Below are 16587 nucleotides of genomic sequence, written 5' to 3' on the forward strand. Positions count from 1 at the left end.
ATACCCTCAAGAGGGTTTTGGGGTTGTCGGAGCCTTCCATCCCAGCTCACCATGAGCAAGAGGCAGGATACACCCTGAAATAGTTGCCAGCCAATTGCAGGTCACATGTAGACGCAAGGACGTAGGTTTGCATAGGGACAGTAGGGACATAACCCTACCAACTTTTCAGGACGCTCAAATTGTCCCCACCAACCTTTGAGCAACCTTATATGCATTATACAACGACTTCAGCTTTACAGGTAATTTAGATCATTTTCATATATGTTGTAAGGATAGAATTGACCCTATCATTATTAAGTGAATTATTTTCATTATGCTTGAACTTACTTTTACCCCTTTTAACTTGCTGAATGCTCCGGTCCATCCCCCCCCCCCCCACCCCCAAATGCACACTTGATTGGGTAATGACTTGACCCACCCCCGACACACACACACCCGCTCACACTCCCCAGCCCTGAATGAAATACATGTCGACAATGTGCCCCCTCCTCCGCCCCCTTTGAAGAGGATGGATATTATAAGTTTTTTTCAGCCAGCAGCAGCCACTCTAAGTAATTTAAAAAGACGGCAATGTTGTTGTTGAGGTGGGAAACACCACAAATTTTGCTACTGAATGTCCGACCTGCATCAGAGTAAGCATAACATTAAACTGTGTAAACTTGCTAACCTGCAAAACTCGAGTAGAAACCTGCTTAGAGAGAAGCGTCTAAGTGTTTTGTGTTTTCTTCTGTTAACGTTAAACTCTGAGAAATGTAGTGGACTCTGCTGGAAACTATAGAACCAGAAAAACGTGAGCAAGAAGCTGCTTAGACAGAGACGGGTGCTTTATAACCTCGTATGTCGCTAACGCAACACAACAGAATTATAATTAACTATGTACCTAAAAAAAAAAAAAGAAAAGAAAAAATGTGTTTGAGAGATGCCGAGAACTACCCACACTAGCATTGCGATTGGCTGGTCGATCGTGATCGACATAATGAGCACCCCTGATTTAGCATATCAATTATTTAGGTTCATATTCGTGAGAAATGTAGCCCTGACCCCCGTTCACCCAATCTGGTCTTATTAATGTCCCATTCCGATTAAAAAGTTTACATGCAGGTAATGCTGTTATATCGTCCCTACTAGAGCTGCAGCTATCAATTATTTTAGTAGTCGATTAATCGATTAACTAGTTAGTTCGAATAATTAAGTAATCGGATAAAGAACATGAAAAATTAAAACACCTGAGCTGAACCTCAAACGGTATTAAAAAACAAATGAAGATCCATGTACAACAAAAGAACAATTGTCTAACTTACCATAGCAAAAGTCCGCTTGCTTAAATCCTATAAAATGCTAATGTTTTTTTTTTTTTTTTTTTTACAACGCTCCTAACAAATGGTTCTGACACATATCCCCACAAAAAACAACTAAATATGCCTTTAAACTAAATTATGAATGCATAAAAAACATTAGCTCAAACAAAAACTTAGCTTACGTTGGTCTTAACAGGGAGCAGTTGGATTCAGCCATGTGAAATGAGGCAGACCAGAGGGCAGTGTATCCACCCTAATCAATAAAACTAACACTTTCAAAATAAACCATTAAAACACCACTTTAATTAAACGAATACTCGAAGCAATAAAATTTAATTCGAATATTTTTTTCTAATCGAATACTCGAATTAATCGATTAATCGGTGCAGCACTAGTCCCTACCAATGTTGCAACCGAACCTTGTGTAGACGAACAACCATTCACAATCATCCCTATTTTAAATTTGGAGACACTTGTACGATTTCATCTTACTTTAAAACACATTTCTCTTTAAAATCCGCAACAATTAACATACAGCATGTAAAAGGAAGGGTCTCCATCTCACCCATCTTGTTGCCACCAAGCGTGTATGTTTTCCCAGAGCCGGTCTGTCCATAGCAGAAGACAGTGGCGTTGGTTCCGTCCAGCAGGCACCTGGTCAGCGGCCGCACGCACGAATCGTACACTTCGTCCTGGCTTGCGCTCGGCCCGAATGCGTGGTCGAAGGAGAAGACCTGGTCGGAGCCGAGGATGACCTGCGGGGCGCCAGGGACCACCCGTAGACATTCTCGGTGGGCGTGAAGGCGCTCCCTGGGGAGGAGGGGACGCAACCGAACCGCCACGCGGATACGAACTTCGGTCATGACGAACCTGAATGCTGTTCTATCTTAAATTATTGAACATATCTGCCAACAAAACCAGGCCACAGTGGTTGTGCGCACTTTTCAAAAGATGAAAGTGAGCGATATAAGACAATAAAGGCATATAACTGCGACTGACAAAAGCAACACGCGTCACGAACGTTCTCAATCCGCTTCTCAAATATCTTCTTTCATAATGTAGTCCGTAGCCACAGCATATTGAATTTTACTCGTTGTTTCAACAGAATTACCGCAAAACGTGCATATTATTGTTCACCTTTGAGCGTCTGCTGTGGCTGCTCGGTTGGCATGGAAACCATGGCTGGAGTCAAAGAACGTGCGTCAAGAGCAACCCTGATGAGAAAACAGCGCCCTCATACGGTATCTCCCGATTTTGCACCCAACCTTGAACGACAGCCAAAACCGGTTTTAGACCTTTTCTAGTGCCTTATCACGATTACACTTCGATTATTGTCGCACAATTAATTATGAAATTAAGTACAAACATAAATAAAGCCAGGAAGGAAAAAATAGTTAGAAAATTTTCCGTAAAATGTTTGTACAAAATGTCGTGAAATTCATTGAAAACATTTTGGTCGATTAAAATGTCAAAATTTCCAAGAAAAATGATGTGCGTCAAACGAATTTTTTTTTTTTTTTACCCCATCGTAGGACATCCACTTTTATACCTTTCTGTGGCTCTACTCAATTTTTTCAAGGAACGCTTTCAGTATCCACTCCCATCTGTCAGAACCTGTTGTTGGAAGCCTTGTAACTGTATGTGCATTGATTGAGACGTCAATTGAAGTCCGCATTTAAGGGTTCTAGTGTCTTTTAGGTTCATCTTGATATATGACCTGGACTCTCAAAGTTTTTCTGAACCTAAAGAACTGAGAAACATTAATTAAATGAAAAAAAACTTAAAGCAACACAAGGTAACTTTTCAACCCTTAGAAAATATTTTCATAACATTTGTGATACGTCGACTGACAACTAAATGAATCTGTATCGCCTTCACTAGCATTAATTAACTTTTGGAGGGTGGAAGGAACCGTGTAGGGCTGCAGTTATCGATTATTTTAGTAGTCGATTAATCGATAAACGATTAGTTCGAATAATCGAGTAATCGGATAAGGAACATGAAAAATTAAATTACTAAGCTGAGCCTCAAACGGTATTTAAAAAAAAAAAAAAAAAAAAGATGATCGATGTACAACAAAAGAACAATTGGCTAACTTACATCGCAAAAATACATTTTAAAGTTTAAATGCTATAAAATGCTAACTTTTTTACAATGCTCTTAACAAATGATTCAGACACATATTCCCACAAAAATTGGCTAAATATACCTATAAACTAAATTACGAATGCATTAAAAAAAACATTAGCTTAAACAAAATTTAGCTTATATTGGTCTTAACAGGGAGCACCTGGATTCAGCCATGTGAATTGAAGCAGACTAGAAGGCAGTGTATCCACCCAAATCAATAAAACTAAATGCGAACACTTTCAAAATAAACCATTACAACGTCACTTTAATTAAACGAATACTCGAAGCAGCAAAATTTAATTCGAATATTTTTTTCTAATCGAACACTTGAGTTAATCGATTAATCGTTGCAGCACTAGAACCGTGCCACACAAAAATCTACAAATGTGCTGACTGCTTAACGGCATACGTTGCTTCCCCCTTTCTCCATTCATTATAAAGACAGAAGTCGATTCGAACGCTTTTGCGCAAATTCTGCAAAGATGGCAGAGCAACAAAAAAGACAAAAAGTTTTGTCCGAGGAGGAAAAAAAAAGTTTACCATGATAAAAGGATACTCAAGAATAAACAATGACCCGGCTTTCACTCGCTGGCGCTGACAGGTCAGGTGGGGAGGTTAGCCACACAGTTGCTAACCGTCATATGCTATTGTTTAGCCACAAGTGGATTCATTACCTTATCACTATTCATGTTTCACACACCCACTAGAAACAGAAATGTCGTTTAATCAATCTGCAGGCGACCGGGAGATCATGATTTTACGACACTGTGCGGGTGTGCGCTGGTCCTCATGGGAAACGCAGTCTTCCTTAATGCAATACATTACCGTTTTTGTCCACCAGCGTCGCTAAAACAGACCAAAACTAAAAAGTTATCTAGTGTTGCTTTAATATCACAAAACCTCTTTTGAACAGAGGTGTGTATCCACACTGTGTGGCTAATAGGAACATTGACTATTCAGATAATGTCCATAAAGGTACTTGTCAAGAGTCCCGGACACTGGCGGCAGCATTCTTGCAGTAGTCAGTAGTAAACACATCGTGTGTGGTGTATGGGAATGTGGGCCATCTCTCTGTGGTGCTGCTTGGCATACGGCCATAGATAGAAGTCGATCAGCACAGAGTTGATGCCTCCGCTGTTGCTGCCTCGCTCCCGCGCCAGCTCGTCCAGGCGGTCCTTGATGCGCTCTACTGCCCAAATGGAGCACGCCCTGATCTCCACCTCCCTGCGGTCGCCCGAATCCAACAGTTCACCTGAATGCAAACATTTGATTATTGGATCTCATTTGATTGTGCCGGTCTAGCTAATTTAAAATGTACCACTCTTGAGTGTGTGCATTAGAGATTCCGAGTATCGCAGTGCGCCCAAGTAGACAAGGGCCTGTGGGACCCGGTAGTCAGCGAACATGGTAAGCCAGTCTATATTGATGATGTCCGCCTCGCCTCTGGCTGCTGCAACGGCCCAGTAATCTGCCACGAGGATCTGCGCCCTCTTATACAATGAGATTCTCTTCCCCTTAAACAAAGCAGATGGCATTGTTTTTATGACAAGATGCCGTTTCTCATAGGGATAAATGTCAAGTATTTTTAGCCCGTAAGTCACACTTGTTTTTTTCATTGTTCAGCTGGGGCTATGACATACAGTGGGGCAAATGAGTATTTAGCCAACCACTAATTGTGGAAGTTCTCCCACTTGAAAATATTAGAGAGGCCTATAATCGTCAACATGGGTAAACCTCAACCATGAGAGACAGACTGTGAAGAAATAAAAACTGAAAATCACATTGTTTGATTTTTAAAGAATTTATTTGCAAATCATGGTGGAAAATAAGTATTTGGTCAATTCCAAAAGTTCCTCTCAATACTTTGTTATGTTCCTTTTGTTGGCAATAACGGAGGCCAAACGTTTTCTGTAACTCTTCACAAGCTTTTCACACACTGTTGCTGGTATTTTGGCCCATTCCTCCATGCAGATCTCCTCTAGAGCAGTGATGTTTTGGGCTGTCGTTGGGCAACACGGACTTTCAACTCCCTCCACAGATTTTCTATGGGGTTGAGATCTGGACACTGGCTAGGCCACTCCAGGACCTTGAAATGCTTCTTACGAAGCCACTCCTTTGTTGCCCTGGCTGTGTGTTTGGGATCATTGTCATGCTGAAAGAGACAGCCACGTCTCATCTTCAATACCCTTGCTGATGGAAAGAGATTTTCACTCAAAATCTCTTGATACTTGGCCCCATTCATTCTTTCCTTTACACAGATCAGTCATCCTGGTCCCTTTGCAGAAAAACAGCCCCAAAGCATGATGTTTCCAACCCCCAGCTTCACAGTGGGTATGATGTTCTTTGGATGCAATTCAGTATTCTTTCTCCTCCAAATACGAGAACCTGTGTTTCTACCAAAAAGTTCTATTTTGGTTTCATCTGACCATAACATTCTCCCAGTCCTCTTCTGGATCATTCATATGCTCTTTAGCGAACCGCAGACAGGCCTGGAGGTGTACTTTCTTCAACAGGGGGACACGTCTGGCAGTGCAGGATTTGAGTCCTTAGCAGCGCATTGTGTTACTGATAGTAGCCTTTGTTACTGTGGTCCCAGTTCTCTGTGGGTCATTCACTAGGTCCCCCCGTGCGGTTCGGGGATTTTTGCTCACCGTTCTTGTTATCATTTTGACGCCACGGGGTGAGATCTTGCCTGGAGCCCCAGATCGAGGGAGATTATCAGTGGTCTTGTATGTCTTCCATTTTCTAATAATTGCTCCCACAGTTGATTTCTTTACACCAAGCGTTTTACCTATTGCAGATTCAGTCTTCCCAGCCTGGTGCAGGTCTGCAATTTTGTCTCTGGTGTCCTTTGACAGCTCTTTGGTCTTGGCCATAGTGGAGTTTAGAGTGTGACTGACCGAGCTTGTGGACTGGTGTCTTTTATACCGATAATGAGTTAAAACAGGTGCCATTAATACAGGTAACGAGTGGAGCCTCGTTAGACCTCGTTAGACCTCTTTGACAGCCAGAAATCTTGCTTGTTTGTAGGTGACCAAATACTTATTTTCCACTCTAATTTGGAATTTTTTTTTTTTTTTTTTTTAAATCAAACAATTTGATTTTTTTTTTTTTTTTTTTCCACATTCTGTCTGTCATGTTTGAGGTTTACCCATGTTGACAATTACAGGCCTCTCTAATCTTTTCAAGTAGGAGAACTTGCACAATTGGTGCTTGACTAAATACTTATTTGCCCCACTGTATACGGAAATTTAAGGGGGAATTGAGTATGACCCATTTTTTTAATTACACAGCTGTGACATAAACGGTAGCCAGCAGATCGAGTGACATCACAGCTTCTTCACCTGAACATGCTGACCGATCAGTTCCTATGTACATAAAACTCATCAATCTATCTAACAATACATTTCATTTCGAAGCACCTTTCAACAGAGATACATTTAAATGAACAAACACAGATTAAAAGTAGGGATGTCCCCGGCCTGATCATGTGATCGGAAATCAGGCCGATCGCAACATTTTGCAGATGACTGGAATCAGATGAAAAGCATCCTATACCATAATTATAAATCTGTGCGAGGTGACCATTACGTAAAGCATTCACACCTGGTACACAGCTTCATCTCGGTAGGAGGGTATTTTCTTTACGATAAGCTCCACCATCTTGCGGGCATCGTTCTCAGCCTGGCTGATGAAGCTCTGGAAGCTTCCACCATGTTCCAACAGCACACGACCTCCTTCAGTCAGCACCTAATGAGAGCCACATTGACAAAAATGGGGCTGGTAAATCGCAGTCTACAGTATCAGAGCAACTGGTTTCTGGCGATACCGCAGCATCACTGTTGTGACTATAGAAAGGCAATAGAATGCTGATGTAATAAGCATCCCTAACATGAATATAAGTATTTTAGTCACAAGGTTTTCACACTTCTTTTGCTTTTTGAACAAGAACTTAAAAAAGTGACATCGGGAACAGATAAAGCCTCTATTTCGCCATACAATCAAAGGACTTAAGAGTAAGATTTCACCGATGTCATCCCTCACCTTACTGTAATGTTGTGATACGCTATGATGAATTAAACTGTGTTCAAAATGATTTCATTTGATGTCATTATAGCTTGGCGATGACATCACCAGAAATCAACTAGCATGTTGTCACTTATAACGAAAGTTAGGTTACTATAAACTGTTGTTTTTCTGGCAGGGTATACAGTCATGTGTTGTTTTTCTGGTAGGGTATACAGTCATTGTATTCCAGCTGAACTCACCACTATTTATATAATACTTTGTTGCAGATGCGTTCGCTCTCAAAGAGGTGTTCATAAATTCAATTAATATCTAAGACAATATAACAATGCAATTTAGAAACATCAACGTTTGAAAGGGAAAATGAAATTTATGAATGATTAACTGAATAATGAAGAAACAAAAGCCAAATGAATGAACAAACTAGAGGAGCACTCAGAGAGCGGATTTCTACCTAAGCAGCCAAATTCAAAGCATCGCCATATATACTCACCAGCCACTTTATTAGGTACACCATGCTAGTAACGGGTTGGACCCCCTTTTGCCTTCAGAACTGTCTCAATTATTCGTGGCATAGATTCAACAAGGTGCTGGAAGCATTCTTCAGAGAGTTTGGTCCATATTGACATGATGGCATCACACAGTTGGTGCAGATTCGTCGGCTGCACATCAATGATCCGAATCTCCCGTTCCACTACATCCCAAAGATGCTCTATTGGATTGAGATCTGGTGACTGTGGAGGCCATTTGAGTACAGTGAACTCATTGTCATGTTCAAGAAACCAGTCTGAGATGATTCCAGCTTTATGAAATGTCGCATTATCCTGCTGAAAGTAGCCATCAGAAGTTGGGTACATTCTGGTCATAAAGGGATGGACATGGTCAGCAACAATACTCAGGTAGGCTGTGGCGTTCCAACGATGCTCAATTGGTACCAAAGGGCCCAAAGAGTGCCAAGAAAATATTCCCCACAACATTACACCACCACCAGCATGGACCGTTGATACAAGGCAGGATGGATCCATGGTTTCATGTTGTTGACGCCAAATTCTGACCCTACCATCCGAATGTTGCAGCAGGAATTGAGACTCATCAGACCAGGCAACGTTTTTCCAATCTTCTATTGTCCAATTTCGATGAGCTTGTGCAAATTGTAGCCTCAGTTTCCTGTTCTTAGCTGAAAGGAGTGGCACCCGGCGTGGTCTTCTGCTGCTGTAGCCCATCTGCCTCAAAGTTCGACGTACTGTGCGTTCAGAGATGCTCTTCTGCCTACCTTGGTTGTAACGGGTGGTTATTTGAGTCACTGTTGCCTTTCTATCAGCTCGAACCAGTCTGCCCATTCTCCTTTGACCTCTGGCATCAACAAGGCATTTCCGCCCACAGAACTGCCGCTCACTGGATATTTTTTCTTTTTCGGACCATTCTCTGTAAACCCTAGAGATGGTTGTGCGTAAAAATCCCAGTAGATCAGCAGTTTCTGAAATACTCAGACCAGCCCTTCTGGCAACAACAACCATGCCACGTTGAAAGTCACTCAAATCACCTTTCTTCCCCATACTGATGCTCGGTTTGAACTGAGGGGGATTGTCTTAAACCATGTCTAAAATGCCTAAATGCACTGAGTTGCCGCCATGTGATTGGCTGATTAGAAAATAAGCGCTAACGAGCAGTTGGACAGGTGTACCTAATAAAGTGGCCGGTGAGTGTATATAGACCTTTGTGGCTTTATTGCCTATCCTGTAAACATGACAGGCTAATCTGTTGTCAAATTATCGATGAATTCTGTGTCTGTGACCTTTGACATCATTACCCCAAAATTAAGTTGGCCACACTAAACCACACGGTTGCTAACCGTCATATCATATTGTTTCGCCACAACTGGCTTCGTTACCTTATTACTAGTCATCCTTCACACAGCCGCTGGAAACAGAAATGTTGTTTAATCCATGTGCAGGCGATCGGGAGATTGATTTTTGATTGATTGATGATTTTACGACACTGTGCAGGTGTGCGGTGGTCCTCATGGGAAACAGTTTTCCTTAAGGCAAAACACTACCCTGTTTGTCCACCGGCGTCACTAAAATCGACCAAAACTGAAAAGTTACCAAGTGCTTCTTTAAATGGTTCAACTTTACTCTTTACGTATCGGGCAGTTAACTGTGGTAAATTATTCTGGTCGTAAAAATTGAAGTAGCAGATTAGCTGCCGTCTTTTTAGCTAAGTGGCTATGAATACAATGGCAATTAAATGCGATTTGAGTGAGAGGCTCTCACTCAAGAGCTTTGTCTAATATTGTGTTAAAATGATATGTGGTATTTGAACTGTATTGATACGGGTGCTATTTGTTTGTATGACCAAAATGATTAGAATACAATTGCCCATCTTTGGGATATAACCTCAAAGAATTTTGTATGTGTGCTCATCATTATTTCCAGCTGCTATTTTACAAGCATTTTATTTGTTACTGCAGTCCTTGTAATCTGTAACAACACGTATTATTTTTAATTTCTATTTTAGTCAAACAACATTACTCTTGCAAATGGATACTGTATTAGAAAGTTATTTGCTTGCAGCAAGGAGGAATGAGAGAGGTAAGCTAGGGAACCTACTTAAGCACCATAAACCACTTTTAGGTCACAAACCTACCAGTTGAGTAACTTTGATTAATTGCATAACAGTTACAGTGATATATCGCCATTTCTGTACAAAGTAGAGCCAATATTAATTACACTGATTTACTTCTTCTGACACTTTTATGACAGTAAAGTAAATAATAAATAAAAATGTTTGAAACCTTATGGCGTTCTTGAAGCATGGGCATGGGCGTTTTGTTGTCCGACCTAAGGATGTGCGCCAACTCATCCATGGATATCTGGGAGAAGAACTTTGGGTCAGTAATGGGCACCCCTGAAAAAGTAAGAAAAGCATGGTAAAAGGACATTCAAAAATAAAGCTCTAGATGCTGGAAAGCAGTCATTTCCATCAAGTAACTCGAACATCATTCCAAATGATTCACGGGGAGCAGTGTAATTGATACATATCCGGAGTCTATTTGCAAATGTGCATACGACACTATGAGCAGTTACACAAATGGTCCTAGTTCAAGTAAATGTCAGTCAAGGCGATAACTCGCTAAAAAATGTGTGTCTATAAAGGTAAGAGGGTCCTGATCGCATATTATTGCACCCGAGTCTTTTTTTTTTTTTTTCAAATGTTCCAATCATGTTACTGTCCCACCATGCTACCTTCATAATGTGAATTATTTATAAAGAAGAATAACATAGAAAAATGCTTGTCTTTATTAAATGCTTGAGTGAGTCCACTCACGCTTTGACGCTCACGCTGCCTCTCACTTACACAGCACACTTATGCAAGTTTAACGATGATTGACCGATTTTTGCCTTTGATCGTAGAGCTAGCAAGTTTCTCCGGCAAGATCAAAGCTACAAACCTGTCAATCATCGTTAACGTTAAGTACCAAATGCAAGCTGGACAGTTTGGCCGCACTGCTTTGCAGGAGGGAGGGTGAAAGGCTGACCCGATTCCGACCCTCTGAAAAATGTCGCAATCGGCTAGGCTTGCCACCCGTCCCTTGAAATAAGGAATGGTTCCGAATTGGGAACTAAAAGTTGCGTTTCGTATTGAACCAATACGGAATATATTTAAATAGATACATTTAAATGCATTTTAGGAGTTTTGGGGATCTCCCATTTTTTCCGCCTGTTTATTTGCATTGACTGTTTATAATAATTGTAAAGCACTTACTGTTGCATTTCTAACATGAAAGCGCTTAAATGAATGAGAAAGAATTGCAGCTTCATTTGGGCAACCGGAGTATGCACAAATGGTGTGATGTCACTGTAAAGTTGTGACTTTTGAAAATGCCTCAGTTTAGTTATTGATAAATATTGAACCCTAACCCTAAAATCTATTGTTATTGTTTTGTGGAAGATTTAGAAGTTATATTTCTGAAAACGTGTTTGAAGGTGTATCACTACTTTGAGGTTATTATTCGTCCTTTTCTCAAGGTGACTATATACAGTGGGGAGAACAAGTATTTGATACACTGCCAATTTCCCATTGGCAGTGTATCAAATACTTGTTCTCCCCACTGTATACAAGGCATCTCACCTTCTTCCATGGCTCTGGTGATGGCAGCGCACAAGGTCATGTAGCCTGTGTGTGTGATCCCTCGGAAGGTCACCTCGCACTGCCGTGTTGCCTCATCAGGCCAAAAGGAAAAGTTCATGGTGTCCACCACAAACACCCAATTGAAGGCCTGCAGAATGTATAATTGCACATATATTTATATGTATATGGCGGAAAACACTCAGGTGACTTGAAGTTCCGCTTTGAGATCCCCAATTTGGCCAAATTTCAAAATTGTCCGATATGCATATGTGATACATCATTCGAAAGTTTGAAATCTCAATTTTCTGGGGGAAGAACATTTTTGAACAGGAGGGCATTTAAAAAAAAAAAAAATTTTTAAACAGCAAAACCTTATCTGGAGGCGAGAACACGCGAGAGCAGAATAACAGACGCCATGACTTTAACAAGATATTATCGCGTACTTATGTTGTTTTGATCCAAAAACCCCATGTCGCATGTATCAGTGAGTGTCAAGACACAGCTGTGAATGGCCAAAGCTGGATTTTTTGGGGATTTTATGTGTGAAACATGGTCATATAACAAGGGCCGCGATGCAGAAATCGCAGACATCAAGGAGTGGTCGAGATGTTCTTTTTCATATATTTACCTTTCTAAACTTTTTTTTTTTTCTTCTATTTTTCTTTTTTTGGATCGATTATTATCAAAAATATCGGAGAAAATGCGACAGTAAAAATAAAAATACAATTATCGATGTCGAGGTCGATATCCGTGACTTTTTTACAGACGCCATTTTTTTCGTTGTGACATAATTTGTTTAGAAGTTTAAAATATGTGAGTGAATAATTTTTTAAAGCCGTTTTTTTTTTTTTTTTTTTAAACGAAATATGAGACATCAATGAATGATTCTAAGCTAAAAACGACAGACATTTTGAATAATAAATATAATTAATTGCCTTCATTTTATGGCTGGGTTGAAACAAAAGCGGTTGCGCGACGTCTGTAAACGGGGGTTTTCAGGGTAAAACGGACAAATTAAAAATAGTTCGGGGGCTTCATGCGCCATGAATCTGCTATGGCAGCATATAGACAAATAGTTCTATTAAACGCAACAGTTGTTTTGGCTTGAAATACAGCAGTTTCTTTTAAAGAGGAGTGCAAGAGCAGAAACTGCTTTTTCAGTCTTGTCTGTGTTTTCCGCCATATGTATGTGTTGAAAAGTATTTGTGGAGTTTTTGGTTCCCATAATCGTCCATGAAAACTGGAGTGTCCAACACATAAATTAAACTTTTTCCATGGTAATACTACAAAAAAACTTGTCCCAAATTTTAATAGGTGTCAATTCTTGATTTTTTGGGGGGAGTTGAAATAAGAGAAAATTATTAGTATATTAAGAAATATTAGTCTTTTGCCTTTTCTTCCTTTTTCTAGAGTATGTGGACAGGGTAACCACCATTCAGTTGCATGCATTTTTTGAAGCGCAGCACAATGTTGTTAAAGACATCCTTATAGGCAGACGACTGAGTCTTATTCCCTCTCTGATGGCTTCCTTCAGTTCAGTGATGGTTCTGGGTCTCTGTACATACACTCAGTTCTTCAGGTAGCCCCAAAGGAAGACATCTAGGGGCCTAAGGTCTGGTCTGTGAGATGGCCATTCAAAGTCAATTCATGACACTGATTACATGGCATTCAAAGTTCTCTTTCAGCCAGTCTAGGGAATGTACTGTAAATATAGAGTATATATATATATACAATGAGTGTGTGCGTGAATGGTTGTATGTCTCCTTGTGCCCTGCGATTGGCTGGCAACCAGTTCAGGGTGTCCCCTGCCTACTGCCCGTAGTTAGTTGGGATAGGCTCCAGCACCCCCGCGACCCTCGTGAGGAATAAGCGGCATGGAAAATGAATGAATGAATATATATATACAGTCCCTGATGGAATGGACCCAAAATGGATAAGCAACAAGACTTTTGTCAGCGACTGTATATATAATGTATATATATTTTATATGATGTTCTGAACAAAATGAACTTGCTAGAGCTGCAGTCTCTTTTTATTACCAGGAGTGGGTGGGGGGCAGGTGGTAATCAAGAAATGACAGCAATCAAAATTTGAGGCCAGACATTTTTTGGGTCACCCTGTATATTTGGCAGTACTTGGAAAAGCAAGTACTTAATAAAGTGGTACAATAACCTGTATAAAAGAATAATACAATTAAGAACTGATGAGTTAGTGATTGTGTTGGATCTTCTACATGATGACTCCCCTGGTCTGAGGTGGGTGAAGGGGCCAGGGGGTTGGCCTTCTTCCAGCCACTGGCCCTCAGCTCATCTTTGCCCCGCAGATTGTAAAGCATCTCCGCTACCTTCCATACACCTTCTTCCTCCACAAACACATCCTGACTCTGCTCTGCAACAAACTGTCCGGACTCTCGAGGGAACAAGGGCGGCTCCATTGAAGCTAAAACACACGATGTAGACATTTTCGGATTGTTTCAAGATGAGACAGTCAATCAACCTATGTCAGGGTCTCTGCAGGTTTCCACAAACCAAATTTAAGACTTTCTAAAGACCATACTGAATACAGTATAAGACTTATTTCACATCGATACCAGCAAAAAAAAGATTTAAAAAAAATAAATAAATAAATAAATAAAAGACTTGAAGGAAATGACCCGGCAGTACAGGTAGTTCCACTTTGTACACAGCAAATTTATATCGCCTTAATTAGACTATTTTTCTTAAATCTAGTCAAATAATTTTCTCGATCTTGGTTTATGTGTTAAAGACTAGTTAACAGAATAATGCGTCAGATTATTCCACTCATTTTCAGTAAATATTACTATTTGTTCTTATTAACCACATACATCCGAAACATTTTTAATCGAAATCAAGAAAATTTTGCTTTCAAATGTTTTCAACAATATCTACTCTTGAATTGAGAACATTTCTGGCAAACAAGTTTTTTAAAATTTTTTATAAAAAAAATTTAAAGACAAACAATACTACTTTATTGCTTAAAATAAGTCTGTTAAGAAAAATAGCTAACTGAAAATAAGCTTATTTCAATAAATCTAAGAAAAATTTACTTGAAACGCTGGCAGATAATGTCGCTTATTTCTGGTAGATTTACACTGAAAACAAGGGAATTGAACTAGTTTTGAGGAAGTGTGTTTTTGCAGTGTAATTACGTTTTGGTGTCCTCAAAAATCGAAACATTTAAGAGCTAGACAGAAGTTTATGCATATTCTACATAAAAGTAACGTCAATCGATTTTTAGGATCTTTCAAAATCTTCTTTAAGACCTTTTGTGTGATTTGGTGAATTTTTGGGGCATTTTAAGGCTTTAAATTGAAATTATTGTATGTAAGATATATACTATATATATATATATATATTTATCTATTTATTTATTTTTTTACTTTTTAAGACCCCGCAGATACCCAGACCTACATGCAGTGGTGGGAAGTGGGGTACTGAAAGTGCTGCAGCACCCCCTGGTGTTGGGTAGGAAAAAAAGTGTTTTTGGTAGTTTCTTAACTGTTGTTGTTGTTAAAAATAAAGCAAATAAAACCTATTGAAACAATAGGGTATTTAACTTTGGGTATTAAATATATATGTTGAAAACACTTTTTTTGTTTGTTTGTTTTTTCTGTTAATAACATGGTCATCACCTGACAGCTTCTTTACAAAAACTGCAAAACTTTCTAAAATTCAATTTGAGGTCAAACATGAAGATGATTATGAGTTTCTAATAGTGCCCAGTGAGGAAAAGATTTTGCAGCTTTAGACGGTGAAATACTTCAAATAGCTTGTATTGTAGCCATATTATTGTTTGTTGTTACTGTTGAGCTGCCGCCGCGCAGAGCGCTGTCTGATATTCATGTGGAATTTATTTGAGTGTTGTGAAAAGTGGGTGTTTAAACCGAGGCTTATTGGACCTTTTTTCCCAGATGTGTTTGTGAGTCATTGCGCCATCTAGCTGCAGGGATTTGCATTATAATACACGAGCGCTTTTATTTCCTGTACAAAAACTCCGACACACACTGTAGGTGAAGTAGAACACTGTCTTTGTAGTAGCCTAGTAGTAGTACATAAACTATCCTGCGTGTGTACTGCCATTGTGCACGCATTGATAGAGAAAAAGCGTGAGCATGAAAAATTTGGACCGAAACGGCCGTTTTGGGATGGGAAAAAAGAAATAAGATCCTCGGCACAACCCTGCTCTGAGTGACTTCAGTTAAATACAAATATGAATACATTAGTAATGATAGCACTACTATATTCATAGCTAGTGTAGGTGTTGAATGTATTTCTTGTTTCTTTTTTTTCATATTTTCCTTTCTGTTCCCCATAAACCCTTCCTGCTCACTGCTTTCTCCTAATAAATGAAATACAACGATGAATCATCACATTGGGAGGTTATCATACTCCCACGTGATTCATTTAAACTGTTCAGACCATAAATACACTCAGATTCCCATTCTCCGTGTCAAGCAGCTGAACAGGATAGGTTAAAAAATAAAATAATAGCCTAAAAGTGTTTGCAAGCATGTTAATCGATTTGTGTTCATCTTTGATAGGGTTTGGCACATAATCTACAATAAATACAAGTATTATAATTCGACCATCAAAAGCAATGAAACGTGATAGCGTTTTGTTTTCCCTACAAATACGTCTTTACTAAAGTTCTGAACTTTAGAATGCTAACACGCTAAATTGTATTTGTGTTACGGCAGTTTTTAATTCGTTTGTTATTTAAAAAAATGCCTTACCAACCAAATCCGTGACTCTGACTGGACTGTCACGATACTTTCTCGTGTCGGTCTCACTTCCGGTTTCCCAAGATTTTGGCCAATCAGAACCTCCGTTACTCAATGATGTCATCCCATTAAAACTGAAGTAGGGTCGGATCGTTTCCTTACCAAAATTTGTATTAATCGAATTGTTCAACGAGACTCCGTCAAGTAATAATAAAAAAAAAAAAAAAAAAAAAAAAAATTGAAAACAAACAAACAAACAAA

At 39.6% G+C, this 16587-nt stretch overlaps 2 protein-coding genes across 4 annotated transcripts in view; both read right to left on the reverse strand.

The window, feature by feature from the left end:
• The window catches only part of LOC130913456 (kinesin-like protein KIF27), a 42780-nt gene extending 39953 nt beyond the window's left edge, over positions 1 to 2827 (reverse strand). For all 3 annotated transcript variants that reach the window (XM_057832091.1, XM_057832092.1, XM_057832090.1), the window contains exon 1: positions 1864 to 2827. In XM_057832091.1, coding sequence (XP_057688074.1) covers positions 1864 to 2161 — 298 coding nt within the window. In that variant the 5' untranslated portion in view covers positions 2162 to 2827. The remainder of the gene's footprint in view (positions 1 to 1863) is intronic.
• Positions 2828 to 2960: 133 nt separating this feature from the next.
• On the reverse strand, positions 2961 to 16422 carry qng1 (Q-nucleotide N-glycosylase 1). The gene is made up of 7 exons (XM_057832097.1): positions 16339 to 16422; positions 13830 to 14024; positions 11586 to 11732; positions 10249 to 10361; positions 7035 to 7178; positions 4747 to 4942; positions 2961 to 4680 (listed from the first exon to the last, which is right to left on the reverse strand). Exons 2-7 carry the CDS (start codon positions 14017 to 14019, stop codon positions 4451 to 4453), a joined length of 1020 nt encoding a protein of 339 aa, XP_057688080.1. The 5' UTR covers positions 14020 to 14024; positions 16339 to 16422; the 3' UTR covers positions 2961 to 4450.
• Positions 16423 to 16587: the final 165 nt, after the last annotated feature.

This window comes from Corythoichthys intestinalis, chromosome 3, assembly GCF_030265065.1.
Source record: "Corythoichthys intestinalis isolate RoL2023-P3 chromosome 3, ASM3026506v1, whole genome shotgun sequence".
In the NCBI taxonomy this organism is placed as follows: domain Eukaryota; kingdom Metazoa; phylum Chordata; class Actinopteri; order Syngnathiformes; family Syngnathidae; genus Corythoichthys; species Corythoichthys intestinalis.

Bases quoted from the DNA above. Each gene is read 5' to 3' on its own strand.
- qng1 (XM_057832097.1), bottom strand. From the start codon at position 14,019: ATGGAGCCGCCCTTGTTCCCTCGAGAGTCCGGACAGTTTGTTGCAGAG. The intron at 4,943-7,034 runs GTGTGAATGCTT...GCTTTGTTTAAG, and splicing joins GAGATGAAGCTGTGTACCAG to GGGAAGAGAATCTCATTGTA. The intron at 4,681-4,746 runs GTACATTTTAAA...GTTTGCATTCAG, and splicing joins AATGCACACACTCAAGAGTG to GTGAACTGTTGGATTCGGGC.